This window comes from Hippopotamus amphibius, chromosome 8 (assembly GCF_030028045.1).
Source record: "Hippopotamus amphibius kiboko isolate mHipAmp2 chromosome 8, mHipAmp2.hap2, whole genome shotgun sequence".
NCBI classification, from domain to species: Eukaryota; Metazoa; Chordata; class Mammalia; order Artiodactyla; family Hippopotamidae; genus Hippopotamus; species Hippopotamus amphibius.
In genome coordinates, this window is record NC_080193.1 from 75,377,564 (window position 1) to 75,398,026 (window position 20,463).

At 37.4% G+C, this 20,463-nt stretch overlaps 2 protein-coding genes across 2 annotated transcripts in view; both read right to left on the reverse strand.

Moving 5' to 3' along the window:
- The window catches only part of LOC130858127 (UDP-glucuronosyltransferase 1-6-like), a 97,768-nt gene that overhangs the window by 54,284 nt on the left and 23,021 nt on the right, over positions 1 to 20,463 (reverse strand). The gene's annotated exons all lie outside the window — the stretch shown is intronic.
- LOC130858358 (UDP-glucuronosyltransferase 1A3-like) lies at positions 8,860 to 10,078 on the reverse strand. The gene is made up of 2 exons (XM_057744678.1): positions 9,200 to 10,078; positions 8,860 to 8,889 (listed from the first exon to the last, which is right to left on the reverse strand). The coding sequence occupies exons 1-2, from the start codon at positions 10,061 to 10,063 to the stop codon at positions 8,860 to 8,862; spliced, it is 894 nt and encodes a 297-aa protein (XP_057600661.1). The 5' UTR covers positions 10,064 to 10,078.

Sequence of the window (20,463 nt, forward strand, 5' to 3'; positions counted from 1 at the left end):
AAACACAGCAGTCATAAACCTACATGTACCAATGTACCAGCTACATGTTTAAAGTAAAAACTACTAAAATTCTAGATCTAAGTTGAGCAAAATTCAACTAAATGGGGAAATATTTCAAGACATCATTTTCATAACTGGGCATGTTGAGTTTCTTAACAGAAAAGTTCAATATATATATTTTTTGGCTTATCTATGGAACATTTACAATTGTTGATCATATGCTGCCTGACATAGAAGCCACTAGCTACACATGACTATTGAGCACTTGAAATGTGTATAGTCCAAACTGATATGTGCTGTAAGTGTGAAACACATACCAGCTTTTAAAGACTTAACTATGAAATTTTAAAATGTGAACAATCTCATTAATAACTTTATTTGAGGGAATTGGCAAAGAGGTTGGACTGGGAAGACCTTGAGATCACTTCCTCCCATAAGCACACCAACATTAAAATTTACAGGAAAAATATTGATGAAGAAGACTGGAGACTTCTACAACTAAATGTATAAAAGAAGGAACCTCAACAAGATGTGTAGGAGAGGTAGAGACATGGCATAGTCAAGTCCCATAACCCTGGACAGATGACCCACAAATAGGGGATAATTACAATGGCAGAGGTTCTCCCTAAGGAGTGAGGTATATGAGCCAACATTGGGCTTTTCAGCCTAGGAGTTCTGAACAAGGAAGAAGAGCTTCCAGAATATTGGGCTTTAAAGGCCAGTGGGACTTACTTTCAGGACAGTCCAGTGGCTGTAGGAGATAGAGACTCTATTCTCCAAGGGTGCACACAAAATTTCAGACACTCTAAGACCCAGGGCAGAAGCAGTAATCTGAAAGGAGCCTGGGTCAAACCCACCTGCTGATCTTGGAGAGCCTCCCAGAGAGGGAGGAGGCAACTGGAGATCATTGTGGGGATATACACACTGGCAGCATCCATTGTGGGGAGTTCTGTTCTACCATGATGATACTGTGCTGGCAAGTGCCATTTTGAATCCTCCAACTAGCTTATAAGCACTGGGACCCAGCCCCACTCACCAGCCTGTAAACACCAGTACTAGGATGCCAAGTAGCTAGTTGAGTGGAGACACAGAACCATCTACTAGTAGGCCAGCTAGGTTAGCACCCTGGGAGCGCCCAGCCACCCAGGACCTAGCCCTGTCCACCAGAGGGCCCAGGACCTGGAATCACCTACCAGTGCAAAAGCACTAGCCCAGGGACCCCATGAGCCTCACCGCACCCTCCAGCAAGCTGACGCCTGCTCCAGGACACCCAGAGCCTGCAGCCAGAGATTCCAGGATGCCACCCAACCTATCAGTGGGCCAGCATTAGACATATACATGCATATATATGGCCCCAACACAGGAGCACCTAAATACATAAAGGAAATATTAACAACCTTGAAAAGAGAAGCTGAGAGTAAACAACAACATTAGGGTACTTGAAAACCCCACATATATCAATGGACACTTCATTCAGACAGAAAATCAATAAGAAAACACTGCCCTTAAACACATTAAGCCAGTTACACTTAATAGATACATATATATATAGAACATTCCATCCAAAGCAGCAGAATACACATTCTTTTCAAGCTCACATGGAACATTCTCCAGGATAGATCACATGTTAGGCCACAAAACAAGTCTCAGTAACATTAAGAAGACTGAAATCGTATCAAGCACCTTTTCCTACCACAATGCTATGAAACCAGAAATCAACTATATGGGAAAAACTACAAAAAAAACAAGCACATGAAGGCTAAACAGTGTGTTTCTAAACAACTATGGGTTATTGAAGAAATCAAAGAGGAAATTTTTAAAAATACCTGGAAATAAATGAAAATGAAAACACCACAATCCAAAATCTAAGGAAAACAGCAAAAGCAGTTCTAAGAGGGAAGTTAATAGCAAATACAAGTGTACCTCAGGAAATGAGAAAAATCTCAAATAAACAACCTCACCTTACATGTAAACCAACTAAAGAGAATAAATGAAACTGAAAGTTAGTATAAAGAAACAACTAATACAGATCAAAGCAGAAATTTTAAAAATCAATTAAAGTAAGGACTGATTCTTTGAAAAGAATAAACAAAGTTGATAAACCTTCAGCCAGACTTATAAAGGGAAAAAAAAGAGAGAGGGCCCAAATAAATAAAATCAGAAATAAGAAAAAGGAAGTCACAACCAATACCACAAAAAATTTAAAGGATCATAAAAGATTACTGTGAATAGTTATACGCCAATAAAATGGACAACCTAGAAGACATGGACAGATTCCTAGAAATGTACAACCTCCCAGGACTGAACCAGGAAGAAATAGAAACTATGAACAGACCAATTACCAGTAATGAAACTGAATGAGAAATAAAGACTCCCAAGAAACTGAAGTCCAGAACTGGATGACTTCACAGGTGAATTCTACTAAACATTTAGAGAAGAGTTAACATCTATCATTCTGAAACTATTCCAAAAAATAGGAGAGGAGGGAATGCTTCCAAACACATGCTGTGAGGCCAGCATTGCCCTGACACCAAAACCAAAGATTACACACACACACAAATTACAGAGCAATATCACTGATGAACATACATGAAAATATTCTCAATAAAATATTTGCAAACTGGACTCAATGATACATTAAAATGTTTATACACCAAGATCAAGTGGCATTTATCCCAGGGATGCAAGGATTGTTCAATATCTGCAAATCAATCACTGTAATATGCCATATTAATAAACTGAAGATTAAAAGTCATATGATCATCTCAGTAGATAGGGGAAAACCTTTTGACAAAATTCAACATCCATTTATAATTTTAAAAAAAAAGACTCTCTACAAAGTCGGTATAGTGGTCAAATACCTCAAACTAATAAAGGTCATATATGACAAGCCCACAACCAACATCATACCCAGTGGTGAAAAGCTGAAAGCATTTCCTCTAAGATCAGGAACAAGACTCTTGCCACTTTTAATAAACACAATATTGTAAGGCCTGGCCACAGCAATCAGACAAGAAAAAGAAATAAAAGGAATCCAAATTGGAGAGGAAGAAGTAAAACTGTCACTCTTTACAGATGCCATGACACTCATTATACATACAAAATCCTAAAGATGCCATCAAAAACTACTGGAACTCATCAACGAATTGGTTAAAGTTGCAGTATACAAAATTATTATACAGAACTCTGTTGCTTTTCTATACACCAACAATGAACTATCAAAAAAAAGAAATTAATGATACAGTTCTATTTTCAATCACATCATAAAAATGAAATACCTAGCAATAAATCTAACTAAGGAGGTAAAAGATCTATATTTGGAAAAGTATAAGACACTGATGAAAGAAACTGAAGTTGACACAAACAGATGGAAAGGTATGCTGTGTTCATGGATGGGAAGAATTGATATTGTTAAAATGACAGTACTACCCAAGGCAAACCAGAGATTCAATACAATGCCTATCAAAACAGCAATGGCATTTCTCACAAAACAAAAACAAATAATTCTAAAATGTGTATGGAAACAAAAAAGACCCTGAATAACCAAAAAAAAAAAGTCTTGAGAGAGAAGAACACAACTGAAGTGGCAACATGGATGGACCTAGGGATTATCATGCTAAGTGAAGTAAGTCAGACAAAGAAAGATAAATAGCATGTGATAGCACTCTATGTGCAATCTAAATATATGTTACAACCGAACTTATTTGCAAAACAGAAACAGACTCATAGACACTAAAGAAACTTATGGTTACCTGGGGGAAAGAGAGAGGAGGGTTAAATTAGGAGCTTGGGATTAACAGATACACATCACTGCATATAAAATGGATACATAGCAAGTTCCTACTGTATAGAACAGAGAACTATATTCAATACCTTGTAATAATCTATAATGGAAAAGAATCTGAAAACGAAAATATATCTGAATCACTATGCTGTACAACAGAAACTAACACAACATTCTAAATTAACTATACTTCAACTGTAAAAAGACCGGAACTGGAGGCATCATGCTCCCTGGTTTCAAACTATCCTACAAAGCTACAGTGATGAAAACAGTATGCTACTTCAGTTTATGATTGAAGGCAATTTGTGGGATGATACACATAGAGGAAACACCTTGTAAAAAACTTCTTCTTGCTGTTAATGCTAATGCATGGTAGCTGTGAGGGCTACCCAACCTGTGTCCGCAGCTGTACATGCCATATCTGATACACCAGAAACCATCACAAATGAACATCCCTTGTCAGAAAGAGAAATGATGATCCTAGTGAGGTTTAAAAAAAGAAGGATAAAGAAGCCAAAGAGAACTGGTAGAATCTGGACACGTAAGTAATAAAAGCTGTGGATATTTTGAAATGTTCATTTGGAAATATGAAACTATGGTCATGGGACTTCCCTTGCACTCCCGTGGTTAAGAGGCCCTGCTTCCAATGAGGTGGCATGGCTTCCGACCCTGGGGAGGGAACTAAGATCCTACATGCTGCATGGCCAAAAACAAAACAAAACAAAACAAAAAACTATGGTCATACAGTTATATACCCCACTGCTATTTTTTAAGCAAAAATGTTGAGAATCAAAAAAAAAAAATCCAAAACAACACAGGATGGTACTGGTACAAAAACAGACACATAGATCAATTGAATTGAATATAGAGCAGAAATACGCCCACACTTTTATGGACAATTAATCTATGACACAGGAGGTAAAAATATACAATGGGGGAAAGACAGCCTCCTCAGTAAATGGTGTTGGGAAAACTGGACAGCTACATACAAAACAATCAAACGGGATTACTCTCTCACATCATGCCCAAAAATAAATTCAGAATAGATTGAAGACTTAAACGTAAGACCTGAAACCATAAGACTTCTACAAGAAAACTAAGGCAGCATGCTCTTCAACTTCAATATTAGTAATTTTTTTGGATATGTCATCTCAAGCAAGGGAAACAAAAGCAAAATAAACAACTGGGATGATATCACACTAAAATCTTTTGAACAGCAAAAGAAATGATTAACAAAAGGGAAAGCCCACTTACTGAATGGAGAAGATATGTGCAACTCATATATCTGACAAGGGGTTAATATCCAAAATACAGAAGGAACTCACACAAGTCAACAACAACAACAACAAACAGCATGATTAAAAACAGGCAGAGGCCTCGACAGACATTATCCAGAGAAGACATACAGGTGGCCAACAGGCACATGAAAAGATGCTCAACATTACTAATCATCAAGGAAATGCAAATCAAAACCACAATGAGCTATTACCTCACACCTGTCAGAATGGCTATTGTCAAAAAGACAACAAATAACAAGGGTTGGCAAGGAGGTAGAGAAAAGGGAATTCTAGTGCACTGTTGGAGTCCATATAAATTGGTGCAGCCACCATGGAAAACAGTAAGGAGATGCTCAAAAAGTTAAAAATAGAACTACCATATGATCCAGCAATTCCACTCCTGGGTATTTATCCAAAGAAATGAAAACACTAATTAGAAAAGATACATGCATCCCTATGTTCCTTGCAGCATTACCTACAGAAGACATGCATATTGGCTATTGAACATTACTCGGCCATAAAAAAAAAAATGGCATCTTGTCATTTGTGACAACGTGGATGGGCCTAGAGGGTATTATGCTAAGTGAAATAAGTCAGACAGACAAAGACAAATACTAAGAGATTTCACTTTTATGTGGAAAATAAAAGGCAAAGGAAATGAACAACCATAACAACACAGAAACAGACTCATAGATATAGAAAACAAACAGGCAGTTGACAGAGTGGAGGGGAGTGGGGGAAGGAGAGAAAAGGGTGAGGGGGATTAAGACACAAACTTCAGTTGCAAAATAAATGAGTCACAGGTATGAAATAAGAGTGTGAGAAATACCCTCAATAGTTAAGTAATATCTTTCTACAGTGAATATTATACCTGGATTTATCGTGGTGATTATTTTGAAGTGTATGGAAGTATTGAATCACTATCTTGTGTGATAGGAACTAACATAGCGCTGTAAGTCAATTATACTTCAAAAACAGACAAACAAACTCAAAGAAATAGAAATCTGATTTGTGGCTACCAGGGTCAGGGGATGGGGACAGGGTGGGGGGGAATTGGCTGAAGGCAGTCAAAGGGTACAAGCTTCCAATTATAAGGGAAATGTGTGTTAGGGAATGCAGTTTAAAACATGATAAGTATAGTTATGAAAGTTGTTAAGAGAGTAAATTGTAAGAGTTCTCAGAACAAAGAAAAAATTGCTTTCTGTTCCTTTAATTTTGTATCCATCTAAGATGATGGGTGTTCACTAAACTCGTGGTAAACGTCTCATGATCTAGGTATGTCAATCACTATGCTGTCCATAAGCTTACACAGTGCTGCATGCCAACTATAGCTCCATAGAACTGGAAGAAACAATGGCAAATAAGCACTTGAAATATTTTCTATATTGAGTATATGTTTAATGGATAATGTTTTTATATATTTGATCAATAAAATATATTAAAATTCATTTTAACCCTCATTTTGCTTTTTATAATATGCCTGCTAAAAAGCTCTCAGTTACAAATGTGACTTGCATTATATTTCTATCGTATAATTCTGTACTAGACCTTAAAGAAAACCTATTAAGAAATTTTTTAAAGCAGTGACTCCACAAGACACATTCTTTGATTATGATTCACAATGATTAGAAAAAAATAAAGAGAAAAATGGTGACAGTAAATCTTAACTGTATGAGAATTAAGAAACAACATTGTTTAAAAAAATAGCCACTGATCCAAGGAGGAAATCAATAATATAAATTTAAGTTAAAAAAAAAAGAAAATGGGAGCAATTTATATCAAAATCTAAGGGATCGAGAAACTGTTTTATTTATGACCTTCAATGCTTTGTTATCAAGAAAACAAAAGGAACTCAATACTTACCTAGGGAAATTAGAACAACACCTATAAAATAAATCAAAGGAAACAAGGATGATATCGTTAATGAAAACAACAAGCTGCAATTAATGAAAGAGAAAGAAAAGAGTAAGAAGAATAAGCAAATCCAAAAGTTATTTCTTTGAGAAGACCAATAATATAATTCAACCCATCATAAACCTCAAGAAGGAGAAGGAACAAAAATATTAAAACTTTAGACTTTAATCTTTCATATTTTGAGAAGTTCCATAAACATTTAAAGGAGTCACATCTAAGCGTAAACCAAGTCAAATAAATAAGAATGACAAAATCTCAAAGTAAAAAACAATTTAGTGGGACAAAAATGATAATGTTGTACTTACAATGTATAAAACGTGAGAATTTCACTGTAAATGACCTTCCATGTAGCAAATAAATTGGCACAAACATATGTGAATGACTCCATCTGACATACCTTGTCCTGCTTGGCACATTTTAAATAATGATAAAGATAATATTTGTGTGCTCACTGTGACAATATTAAGGTCAGAATAGTTAGGGCATTGACCCAACCATTCACCTACAAAATGGCTGTGAGGATCTGAACTAATGCAGTCTACTCTAGAGAACATATTCACACCGAAAAGTAAAAAGACAGAGCAGCAATTATTTTTTAAATGCCTCCCTACTTTCACTTTTTGCAAATCTAATACATAGATACATATTTCATAATTGGGCAAATGCATTGTATATAGGAAGAAGAAACAAATAGAATAGATCATTTACACTGTTAGTAAAAATAAAATAGACTCCTTTGCATATATCACATTCATAGAAAGAGACACAAAGGTAAGAATACAAAAACTGTAAGAGATCTAGGTCTTCCTAGGTGGTGCAGTGGTTAAGAATCCGCCTGCCATTGCAGGGAACACGGGTTCGATCCCTGCTCCAGGAAGAGCCCACATGCCGCAGAGCAACTAAGCCCATGTGCCACAACTATTGAGGCCATGCTTTAGAGCCCGTGAGCCACAACTATTGAACCCATGTGCTGCAACTACTGAAGCCCACACTAGAGCCCGAGCTCCACAGCAAGAGAAGCCATGGCAATGAGGAGCCCATGCACCACAATGAAGAGTAGCCCTCACTCACCACAACTAAAGAAAGCCCGTGCACAGCAAAAAATACCCAACACAGCCAATAAGAAAAAGAAAAGAAAAAAACTGTAAGAGATCTAAAGTCATGGACGTTAATATAAATTCAGTGAATATGACATAAAAAAACAAAAATGATGGTTAATTCAGTGGATTAAGAAACAAATCTGGCCCCCAAGAGTCCGATTTCAATTAAACCCAAATATTCAGGGATAACATAAGAAGACTCTGAAACTATGAAATAAGCAGTAGTTCCCATCATGGTAACTTGGGGTGGGGTGGCTTGGGCTGGAGTAGGTTTGGTGATGTGGTCAGCCCCTCATAACAAACCCTTCCTCTTCCAGACTCATTTCTCAGCATCAGTGTCCCCACCTTCACTGCATTTATAGGCTCAGTTTTACCTCCTCTCTAGCCCCTACCACTATCCTTTGATGACCTCAGAGTCCCAAGTAGAAGACCTAACTAACATGCCATTCAACTCTGGTAGCTTCCCACATTTTACTCCAGACACCAACTTCTGGTCAGAAGATTTCTCGACAGCACAGCTCCATCTCTGAAAAGCTGAACTCAATTATTGCTTTCTCAGATCATGGAGACACTGACTTCTCTCACTGGCGTTGTCTCACTTTCACTTAATGTATTCGACCTCTCTGAAACCTCTGCTTCGATTTGGTGTTTAGGTCTCTTACAACAACACCTCAGGCCCTTCCAAAACAAAACCACTAAGAACTAACAGGGCAGCAAATGCAATTTTCCGGTTCTTTCATCCTTCTATTGAACATCCTCAAGGAAAAACCCCTGATGGATGGATTCACACCTCAAGTTCTCTGCTCCTACTCACCTGGAGGAAATTGCATAACCATTATGAGGATGCCTTTACAAAAGGGCAATCACAGTTGAATCACACCATTGCTTGTCAACCCTATTAAGACCCTCACCCCGCCTCTTATTCCTCTCAAAGACCATCCCAAACTTTTACTACACTATTGGAGACACTTTAACAATTTATTTCACCAGAGACTGATAGAAGGAGAATGAGAGGTGGAAATCTTTAATAAGATCAGTAGATAAGTAAGAACCTGGAAGTACGTTTTTTTTAAAAAAATGTGTTCCAATTGGAACATTGATTGAATAAAAGCACCAATACAGACCTGAGACAATGGTTTCCTGTGGGCACAGTTGATACCCCCAACGAACACCATGTTGGGCATGATTGGCCGGGGGTAGTCCATCACGAAGTCTCCTCTGAACAGCCACATGGATGCAGAGCCAAAAATATCCACCAGCGACACCTCTCTCTGGAGAAGCTCAGAGGCCATACGTGCATAAGGAGTGAAAGAAACTCGGCAAATGTATATCAGGCTCAGAGGGTAGAGCATGTTCTTGACCCTTTGGAAGAATGTCATGTGGTCTGAATTCGTTGTTAATAACCTAGGAACATAGGAGAAAGGGTTTGGACACGCTGTGCCCTCAGCATCTAAGTCACACGGAACGGAACGCAAAAAAAACACAGCCGGAATCGACAGGTACTTAGCCAGCACTGCTCCGCAGGGGTAAACAGGATCCGTTAAAACCACATCAAAGGAGCTGGCATTCAGGTGACTGATCAGGTCCTTGTTATACAACAGATCCTCACAAAACCTCTCAAACATCAAAGTTCCTTTTTTCAAAATTGTCATAGCTTTCAAAAACAGTGTTAGAAAATGTACTCTTTCAAAATGCACATGAACATGGCTCATCAGGAGAGAATCAAATTCATCCTGGGTGTATGAACTGGTATAGGTTTTTAAGGTGAAAAAGTCCGCTGCCCTGATATGCATATTCACCTCCGGAGAAAGGACCACTGCTTGGTGGCCTCTGGCGTGGAGCTCCCGCACAGCCTCCCGCATGCTGAGCCAGTGGCTGCCGTCCATGGGGACCACCAGCACCTTCCCAGCCTCTGCCCATCGCCCGATGCACAGGCAGAGCAAGAGTCCAGCAAGCACCTGCCAGGGACGCTGCAGTCCCAGAGCCATCACCGCAGAAGCCAAAATCAACTGACTTTGCGGTCAGCCTGTGCCTCTTATATTTGTTTTCTTTATTTTATCTTATGAAGTCACTTAAGCAAAATAGCATGTAATTGGAAGGCAATGTGCCCTCCTTTTATTAATCATTACAGAATAAGTCTATCCCTGTGTTTCATCACCTCTGCTTTCACGAAAGACCACTCCCCCTTATCTTGGAAAAACTCAATTGACTCTGCCACTCCCTCTGGGGACCACTGTAGTTCACCCTCTTGTTTCTCATCCAATTCCCAAAGCAAAGCTGTGCCTGCCCATTCCCTTTGTTCACCTCCTACTTTGCTGTTAATCTTGTTCTCTGGGGCTGTGCCTGAGCTCTGAGGAGTTACCTACGCCCTAGTCCCCAACCAGAACCTCTCAGCCGGAGGTGACCTTATTTCATAAGTCTTTAAACTCTTTCCACCAATCATGGGTGAACATGGAGCACATCCAGGAAAATATATAACATTGCTAAGACAGCTTTCTCTCAGCAGGGAAGGGGCGCCAAATGTCTGGGACGTGAGCAGGGAGGCCAGGAAGGTGGGCCTTCAAGTTCGTTGTTGCTGCTGCAGCTGCTGTCAGTGTGGGTACCAAGAGAAGCTGCTGTGCTTCTTCCCAGGCACCAGGAATCTAGCAGCACCCTATCTGGTGGCAGAAGCAGCATGTTAGCAGAGTCAGATCCCATTTGTTCTGCTAGGAGATCAGTAGCCCCTGTTGCTGGTCTGGCTCTAACTGCAGTGGATGCCTGTTGGCGAGTATCCAGGACAACATTTTGGCTTTCCTCACTGTGATCAGCTGCCATGTGTTTACCACTCAACCTAACACAGATCCTATAAGCCAAGTAAGGATACACAGTGCACGAGGGGATTGGAAATGGTGGTGGTGTTTCTTCTGCTCCAGTTAGAGATATAACTCTAGACTAGAATCAAATAAATGAAGAGACATACACCTTGCCAGGGAAGATTTCACATTGTAACACTCTTGGTTTTGCCCCAAGTGAAGCTATAGATGTAACGGCAGGCCAAGCAAAATTTCACTGGGATTTGTAATATGACTAAAAAAATATTTTGAAATTCACCTAGATACATTTCTGGCTTCTGATAGGACTAGCTACTATCAGACCAATGCTCTCACACAACTTTTTGTCCCGCAACAGTTAAAGAAACTTTTCGAGTTAAAAGAGATAGACTTCACATATATGGTCAAGTTATTTTTGGCAAGGGTGCCAAGAATATTCAATAGGGATAGTCTTTTCAAAAAATGATGCTGAGAAAACAGGGTGTCCAAATGTAAAAATTAATTTGGACTCTTACTAATGCCATAGAAAAGATTAACTCAAAATAAATCAAACCCTAAATGTAAGACCTAAAACTCTGAAACTCTTTGAAGACGACATAGCACAATACTTCACAACATTGTATTTGCCGAAGATTTCTTCAAAATTACACCAAAGTCACAGTAAATGAAAAATTAACAAAGGGACATCATGAAAAAATTTTAAATGTGTACATCAAAAGACATTGTCAACAGAGTAAAAAGGCAAAGCATAGAATGCGAGCAAATATTGGCAAATCATATATCTGATAAGGGATTAATATCCAGAATATATAGAGAACTCCTAAAACTCAACAACAAAAAGACCTGATTCAAAAATGGGCAAAGGACTTAGACATTTCTCAAAAGAAGTTGTGCAAGTGACCAATAAGCATGTGAAAAGACCCTCAAAATCTTAAATCATTAGAGAAATGCAAATCAAAACTGCAATGAGATGTCACTTCACACCCATTAGGATAGCTATCATTAAAAAAAGAAAAGAAAGAAAAAAAACAAAGAAAGAATAAAAATAGAAAGCAAGTCTTGGACACTATGTGGAGAAATTGGAACCCCTGTGTACTGTTGGTGGGAATGTAAAATGCTGCACCAGCCATGGACAACAGTATGGCAACTCTTCAAAAAATTGAAAACAGAAATACCAAATGATCCAGCAATTTCACTTCTGGGTATATACCCAAAAGAATTGAAAGCAGCATCTCAAAGAGATGTTTGTACACCCATGTTCATAGCAGCATTATTCACAATAGCCACAAGGTGAAAGCCACCTGTGTCTATTGGCAGATGAATAGATAAGCAAAATGTGGTCTATCTATAAAATGGAATATTTTTCAGCCTTAAAACGGAAGGATGGTCAACTAATCAATGACAAAGAGGGCAAGGATATACAATGGGGAAAAGACAGCCTCTTCAATAAGTGGTGCTGGGAAAACTGGACAACTACATGTAAAAGAATGAAATTAGAACATTCCCTAACACCATACACAAAAATAAACTCAAAATGGATTAACAACCTAAATGTAAGGCCAGACACCATATAACTCTTAGAGGAAAACATAGGAAGAACACTCTTTGGCTAAATCACAGCGAGATCTTTTTTGACCCACCTTCTATAGTAATGGAAATAAAAACAAAAATAAACAAGTGGGACCTAATGAAACTTTAAAGCTTTTGCACAGCAAAGGAAACTATAAACAAGATGAAAAGACAACCCTCAGAATGGGAGAAAATATTTGCAAACGAATCAACAGACAAAGGATTAATCTCCAAAATATATAAACAATTCATGCAGCTCAATATCAAAAAGACAAACAACTCAATCCAAAAATGGATGGAAGACCTAAATAGGCATTTCTCCAAAGAAGACATACAGATGGCCAAGAGGCACATGAAAAGCTGCTCAACATCAGTAATTACTAGAGAAATGCAAATCAAAACTACAATGAGTATCACCTCACACCAGTTAGAATGGGCATCCTCAGAAAATCTACAAACAGTAAATGCTGGACAGGATGTGGAGAAAAGGGAACTCTCTTGCACTGTTGTGGGAATGTAAATTGATACAGCCACTATGGAGAACAGTATAGAGGTTCCTTATAAAACTAAAAATGGAATTACCATATGACCAGGCAATCCCACTACTGGGCATATACCCAGAGAAAACCATAATTCAAAAAGACACACATACCCCAATATTCATTGCAGCACTATTTACTTACAATAGCCAGGTCATGGAAGCAACCTAAATGTCCATCAACAGAGGAATGGATAAAGATGATGTGGTACATATCTACAATGGAATATTACTCAGCTATAAAAGGAAGTGAAATTGGGACATTTGTAGAGACATGGATGGATGTAGAGACTGTCATACAGAGTGAAGTAAGTCAGAAAGAGAAAAATAAGTATCATATATTAATGCATATATGCAGAATCTAGAAAAATGGTACAGATCAACCAACTTGCAAGGCAGAAATAGAGACACAGATGTAGAGAACAAACATATGGAAACCAAGGTGGGGAAGTTGCGGGGTGGGGAGGGGTTGGAGTGGGATGATTTGGGAGATTTGAATTGACATACATACATGACTAATAAGAAAAAATATCAAATGGTACACTTTAAATATAAGCAGTTTATTGTATGTCAATTATAGCTCAATAAAAGAAAAAAATTAAATAAATAAATAAATAAATATTTTAAAAACTGGAAGGAAAGCCTGACAAATATGACAACAAGAATAAACCTAGAGACCTAGATGTTAAGAGAAATGTCAGTATCAAAAAGAAATATACTGTATATTTCCACTTATAGGAGGTACCTAGAGTAGTCAAATTCATAGAGACAGAGAGTAAAAGGGTGACTGCCAGGACTAGGGAAAGGAGGAAATGGGGAGATGTTGTTTCAGGGATATAGAGTTTCAGTTTTTCAAGATGAAGAGTTATGGAGAGATGGGCTGCACAGCAATGTGAGTGTAATTAACTCTACTAAGCTGTACACTGAAAATGATTAAGATGATAAATCTTATGTTAGGGGTGTTTGACTACAATTAAATATTTTTAAAAGGAAAATTTTATGAAGAAAACATAGCAGTCATAAACCTATGTGTACCAATCTAGCAGCTATATGTTTAAACTAAAATCTATTAAAAATTTCAAAAGTAAATCGAACAAAATTCAATTACATGGGAAAATATTTTAAGACAGCATTTTCAGAACTGAGCATGCTGAGTTTTCTTAATAGAAAAATTAAAAATATATAGTTTTTGGTTTATCTATGGAATGTTTACCAATGTTGATCATATGCTGCCTGATATAGTAGCCACTAGCTACACATGACTGTTGAGCACTTGAAATGTGTACAGTCCAAATTGATATGTGCTCTTAGTTTAAAATACATACCAGATAATGAAGACTTAGTAGGAGATTTAAGAATGTGAAATATCTCATTAATAAATTTATATTGAGGGAAGTGCCCAAGATGAAGGACTGTGAAGACCTTGAGATCACTTCCTCCCACAAGCACACCAATATTAAAATTTACAGAGTAAACATTGATGAGAAAGACCTGAAGACTAGCAGAAAAGATCTTCTACAATTAAATGTATAAAGAAAGAACCTTAACAAGACATGTAGGAGAGGTGGAGACAAGGTAGAGCCAAGATCCATACCCCTGGGTAGTCAACCCACAAATGGGGGATGATTACAATTGCAGAAGTTCTCCCTAAGGAGTGACGGATATGAGCCAACATTGGGCTTCCCAGCCTAGGAGTCCTGAACAAGGAAGAAGAGCTTCCAGAATATTGGGCTTTAAAGGCCAGTGGGGCGTAATTTCAGGACAGTCAGGGGACTGTAGGATATAGAGACTCCACTCTCCAAGAGTACACACAAAGCCTCACACACTCTAGGACCCAGAGCAGAAGCAGTAATCTGAAAGGTGCCTGGATCAGACTCACCTGAGGAGGGAATGCTTCTAATGCTGTGAGGCCAGCATTGCCCTGACACCAAAACCAAAGATTACACACACACACAAATTACAGAGCAATATCACTGATGAACATACATGAAAATATTCTCAATAAAATATTTGCAAACTGGACTCAATGATACATTAAAATGTTTATACACCAAGATCAAGTGGCATTTATCCCAGGGATGCAAGGATTGTTCAATATCTGCAAATCAATCACTGTAATATGCCATATTAATAAACTGAAGATTAAAAGTCATATGATCATCTCAGTAGATAGGGGAAAACCTTTTGACAAAATTCAACATCCATTTATAATTTTAAAAAAAAAGACTCTCTACAAAGTCGGTATAGTGGTCAAATACCTCAAACTAATAAAGGTCATATATGACAAGCCCACAACCAACATCATACCCAGTGGTGAAAAGCTGAAAGCATTTCCTCTAAGATCAGGAACAAGACTCTTGCCACTTTTAATAAACACAATATTGTAAGGCCTGGCCACAGCAATCAGACAAGAAAAAGAAATAAAAGGAATCCAAATTGGAGAGGAAGAAGTAAAACTGTCACTCTTTACAGATGCCATGACACTCATTATACATACAAAATCCTAAAGATGCCATCAAAAACTACTGGAACTCATCAACGAATTGGTTAAAGTTGCAGTATACAAAATTATTATACAGAACTCTGTTGCTTTTCTATACACCAACAATGAACTATCAAAAAAAAGAAATTAATGATACAGTTCTATTTTCAATCACATCATAAAAATGAAATACCTAGCAATAAATCTAACTAAGGAGGTAAAAGATCTATATTTGGAAAAGTATAAGACACTGATGAAAGAAACTGAAGTTGACACAAACAGATGGAAAGGTATGCTGTGTTCATGGATGGGAAGAATTGATATTGTTAAAATGACAGTACTACCCAAGGCAAACCAGAGATTCAATACAATGCCTATCAAAACAGCAATGGCATTTCTCACAAAACAAAAACAAATAATTCTAAAATGTGTATGGAAACAAAAAAGACCCTGAATAACCAAAAAAAAAAAGTCTTGAGAGAGAAGAACACAACTGAAGTGGCAACATGGATGGACCTAGGGATTATCATGCTAAGTGAAGTAAGTCAGACAAAGAAAGATAAATAGCATGTGATAGCACTCTATGTGCAATCTAAATATATGTTACAACCGAACTTATTTGCAAAACAGAAACAGACTCATAGACACTAAAGAAACTTATGGTTACCTAGGGGGAAAGAGAGAGTAGGGTTAAATTAGGAGCTTGGGATTAACAGATACACATCACTGCATATAAAATGGATACATAGCAAGTTCCTACTGTATAGAACAGAGAACTATATTCAATACCTTGTAATAATCTATAATGGAAAAGAATCTGAAAACGAAAATATATCTGAATCACTATGCTGTACAACAGAAACTAACACAACATTCTAAATTAACTATACTTCAACTGTAAAAAGACCGGAACTGGAGGCATCATGCTCCCTGGTTTCAAACTATCCTACAAAGCTACAGTGATGAAAACAGTATGCTACTTCAGTTTATGATTGAAGGCAATTTGTGGGATGATACACATAGAGGAAACACCTTGTAAAAAACTTCTTCTTGCTGTTAATGCTAATGCATGGTAGCTGTGAGGGCTACCCAACCTGTGTCCGCAGCTGTACATGCCATATCTGATACACCAGAAACCATCACAAATGAACATCCCTTGTCAGAAAGAGAAATGATGATCCTAGTGAGGTTTAAAAAAAGAAGGATAAAGAAGCCAAAGAGAACTGGTAGAATCTGGACACGTAAGTAATAAAAGCTGTGGATATTTTGAAATGTTCATTTGGAAATATGAAACTATGGTCATGGGACTTCCCTTGCACTCCCGTGGTTAAGAGGCCCTGCTTCCAATGAGGTGGCATGGCTTCCGACCCTGGGGAGGGAACTAAGATCCTACATGCTGCATGGCCAAAAACAAAACAAAACAAAACAAAAAACTATGGTCATACAGTTATATACCCCACTGCTATTTTTTAAGCAAAAATGTTGAGAATCAAAAAAAAAAAATCCAAAACAACACAGGATGGTACTGGTACAAAAACAGACACATAGATCAATTGAATTGAATATAGAGCAGAAATACGCCCACACTTTTATGGACAATTAATCTATGACACAGGAGGTAAAAATATACAATGGGGGAAAGACAGCCTCCTCAGTAAATGGTGTTGGGAAAACTGGACAGCTACATACAAAACAATCAAACGGGATTACTCTCTCACATCATGCCCAAAAATAAATTCAGAATAGATTGAAGACTTAAACGTAAGACCTGAAACCATAAGACTTCTACAAGAAAACTAAGGCAGCATGCTCTTCAACTTCAATATTAGTAATTTTTTTGGATATGTCATCTCAAGCAAGGGAAACAAAAGCAAAATAAACAACTGGGATGATATCACACTAAAATCTTTTGAACAGCAAAAGAAATGATTAACAAAAGGGAAAGCCCACTTACTGAATGGAGAAGATATGTGCAACTCATATATCTGACAAGGGGTTAATATCCAAAATACAGAAGGAACTCACACAAGTCAACAACAACAACAACAAACAGCATGATTAAAAACAGGCAGAGGCCTCGACAGACATTATCCAGAGAAGACATACAGGTGGCCAACAGGCACATGAAAAGATGCTCAACATTACTAATCATCAAGGAAATGCAAATCAAAACCACAATGAGCTATTACCTCACACCTGTCAGAATGGCTATTGTCAAAAAGACAACAAATAACAAGGGTTGGCAAGGAGGTAGAGAAAAGGGAATTCTAGTGCACTGTTGGAGTCCATATAAATTGGTGCAGCCACCATGGAAAACAGTAAGGAGATGCTCAAAAAGTTAAAAATAGAACTACCATATGATCCAGCAATTCCACTCCTGGGTGTTTATCCAAAGAAATGAAAACACTAATTAGAAAAGATACATGCATCCCCATGTTCCTTGCAGCATTACCTACAGAAGACATGCATATTGGCTATTGAACATTACTCGGCCATAAAAAAATGGCATCTTGTCATTTGTGACAACACGGATGGGCCTAGAGGGTATTATGCTAAGTGAAATAAGTCAGACAGACAAAGACAAATACTAAGAGATTTCACTTTTATGTGGAAAATAAAAGGCAAAGGAAATGAACAACCATAACAAAACAGAAACAGACTCAAAGATACAGAGAACAGGCGGTTGACAGAGTGGAGGGGAGTGGGAGAAGGAGAGAAAAGGGTGAGGGGGATTAAGATACAAACTTCAGATGCAAAAGATGAAATAAGAGTGTGAGAAATATAGTCAATAGTTATGTGATGTCTTTCTAGAGTGAATATCATAACTGGATTTATCGTGGTGATTATTTTGAAGTGTATGGAAGTACTGTATCACTATGTTGTTTGATAGGAACTAACATAGTGCTGTAAGTCAATTATACTTCAAAAACAGACAAACTCTTAGAAATAGAAATCTGATGTGTGGCTACCAGAGGCAGGGGATGGGGGTGAGGTGGGGGGGTGGGGACAGGAATTGGATGAAGGTAGTCAAAGGGTACAAACTTCCAATTATAAGAGAAAGTATTAGGAAATGCAATGTAAACTATGATAAATATAGTTATGAAAGTTGTTCAGAGAGTAAATTGTAAGAGTTCTCAGAATGAGGAAAAAATTTCTTTCTGTTCCTTTAATTTTTTTTTTATAAATTTATTTTTATTTACTTATTTAATTTATTTATTGGCTGTGTTGGGTCTTCGTTGCTGCACACAGGCTTTCTCTAGTTGTTGCGAGCAGGGGCTACTCTTCATTGTGGTGTGCAGGCTCCTCACTGCAGTGGCTTCTCTTGTTGTGGAGCATGGGCCCTAGGCTCGTGGGCTTCAATAGTTGCAGCACATAGGCTCTGTAGTTGTGGCTCACGGGCTCTAGAGCACAGACTCTATAGTTGTGGTGCACGGGCTTAGTTACTCCATGGCATGTGGAATCTTCCCAGGACAGGGCTCGAACCCGTGTCCCCTGCATTGGCAGGAGGATTCATTACCACTGCGCCACCTAGGAAGTCCTCTGTTCCTTTAATTTTGTATCCATCTGAGATGATGGGTGTTCACTGAGCTTATTGTGGCAAACATCTCATGATCTAGGTACGTCAATCACTATGCTGTCCATAAGCTTACACAGTGCTGTGTGCCAATTATAGCTCCATAGAACTGGAAGAAACAATGGCAAATGAGCACCTGAAAAATTTTCTATATTGACTATGTTTAATGGATAATGTTTTTGATATTTTGATCAATAAAATATATTATTAAAATTCATTTTAGCCCTCATTTTGCTTTTTATAATATGTCTACTAGAAAGCTTTCAATTACAATGTGGCTTGCATTATATTTTTATTGGATAATTCTGTATTAGACCATAAAGAAAACCTATTAAGAAATTTTTTGAAGCAGTGATTCCACAAGAAACACTATCTGATTATGATTCACAGTAATTAGAAAAAAATAAAGATGGTCATAATAAATGTTAACTGTATGGGACTTAAGACACAACCTTGTTGAAAAAAATAGCTACTGATTCAAAGAGGAAATCAATAACATAAATTTAAGTTAAAAAAATGGGAGCAATTTATATCAAAATCTAAGGGGTCAAGAAAATGTTTTATTTATGGCCTTCAATGCTTCATTATCAAGAAAACAAAAGGAATTTAATACTTAGCTAGGGAAATTAGAAAAAAACTATAAAATAAATCAAAGGAAACAAGGATGATATCATTAATAAAAACAACAAGCTGCAATTAGTGAAAGAGGAAAAGAAAGAGTAAGAAGAATAAGCAAATCCAAAAGTTATTTTTTGAGAAGACCAATAATATAATTCAACCCATCATAAACCTCAAGAAAGAGAAGAAACAACAATATTAAAACTTTAGACTTTAAACTTTCATATTTTGAGAAGTTCCATAAACATTTAAAGGAGTCACATCTAAGAGTAAACCAAGCCAAATACATAAGAACAACAAAATCTCAAAGAAAAAACAATTTAGTGGAACAAAAATGATAATGTTATGCTTACAGTGTATAAAACGTGAGAATTTCACTGTAAATGACCTTCCATGTAGCAAATAAATTGGAGGAAACATATCTGAATTCCTCCATCTGACATACCTTGTCCTGCTTTGCACATTTTTAATAATGATAATAGATAATATGTGTGTGCTCACTGTGACAATATTAAGGTCAGAATGGTTAGGGCACTGACCCAAGGTCCTTCACCTGCAAAATGGCCGTAAAGATCTGAACTAACGCAGTCTACTCTAGAGAATATACTCACACCAAAAAGTAAAAAGAAAGAGCAGCAATTATTTTTTAAATGCCTCCCTACTTTCGCTTTTTACAAATCTAATAGATACATACATATTCTATAGCTGGGCAAATACATTGCATATAGGAAGGAAAAACAAGCAGAATAGATCCTTTATGGTGTGAGGAAAAGGATAAATGAAGTTAGAATCCTTTG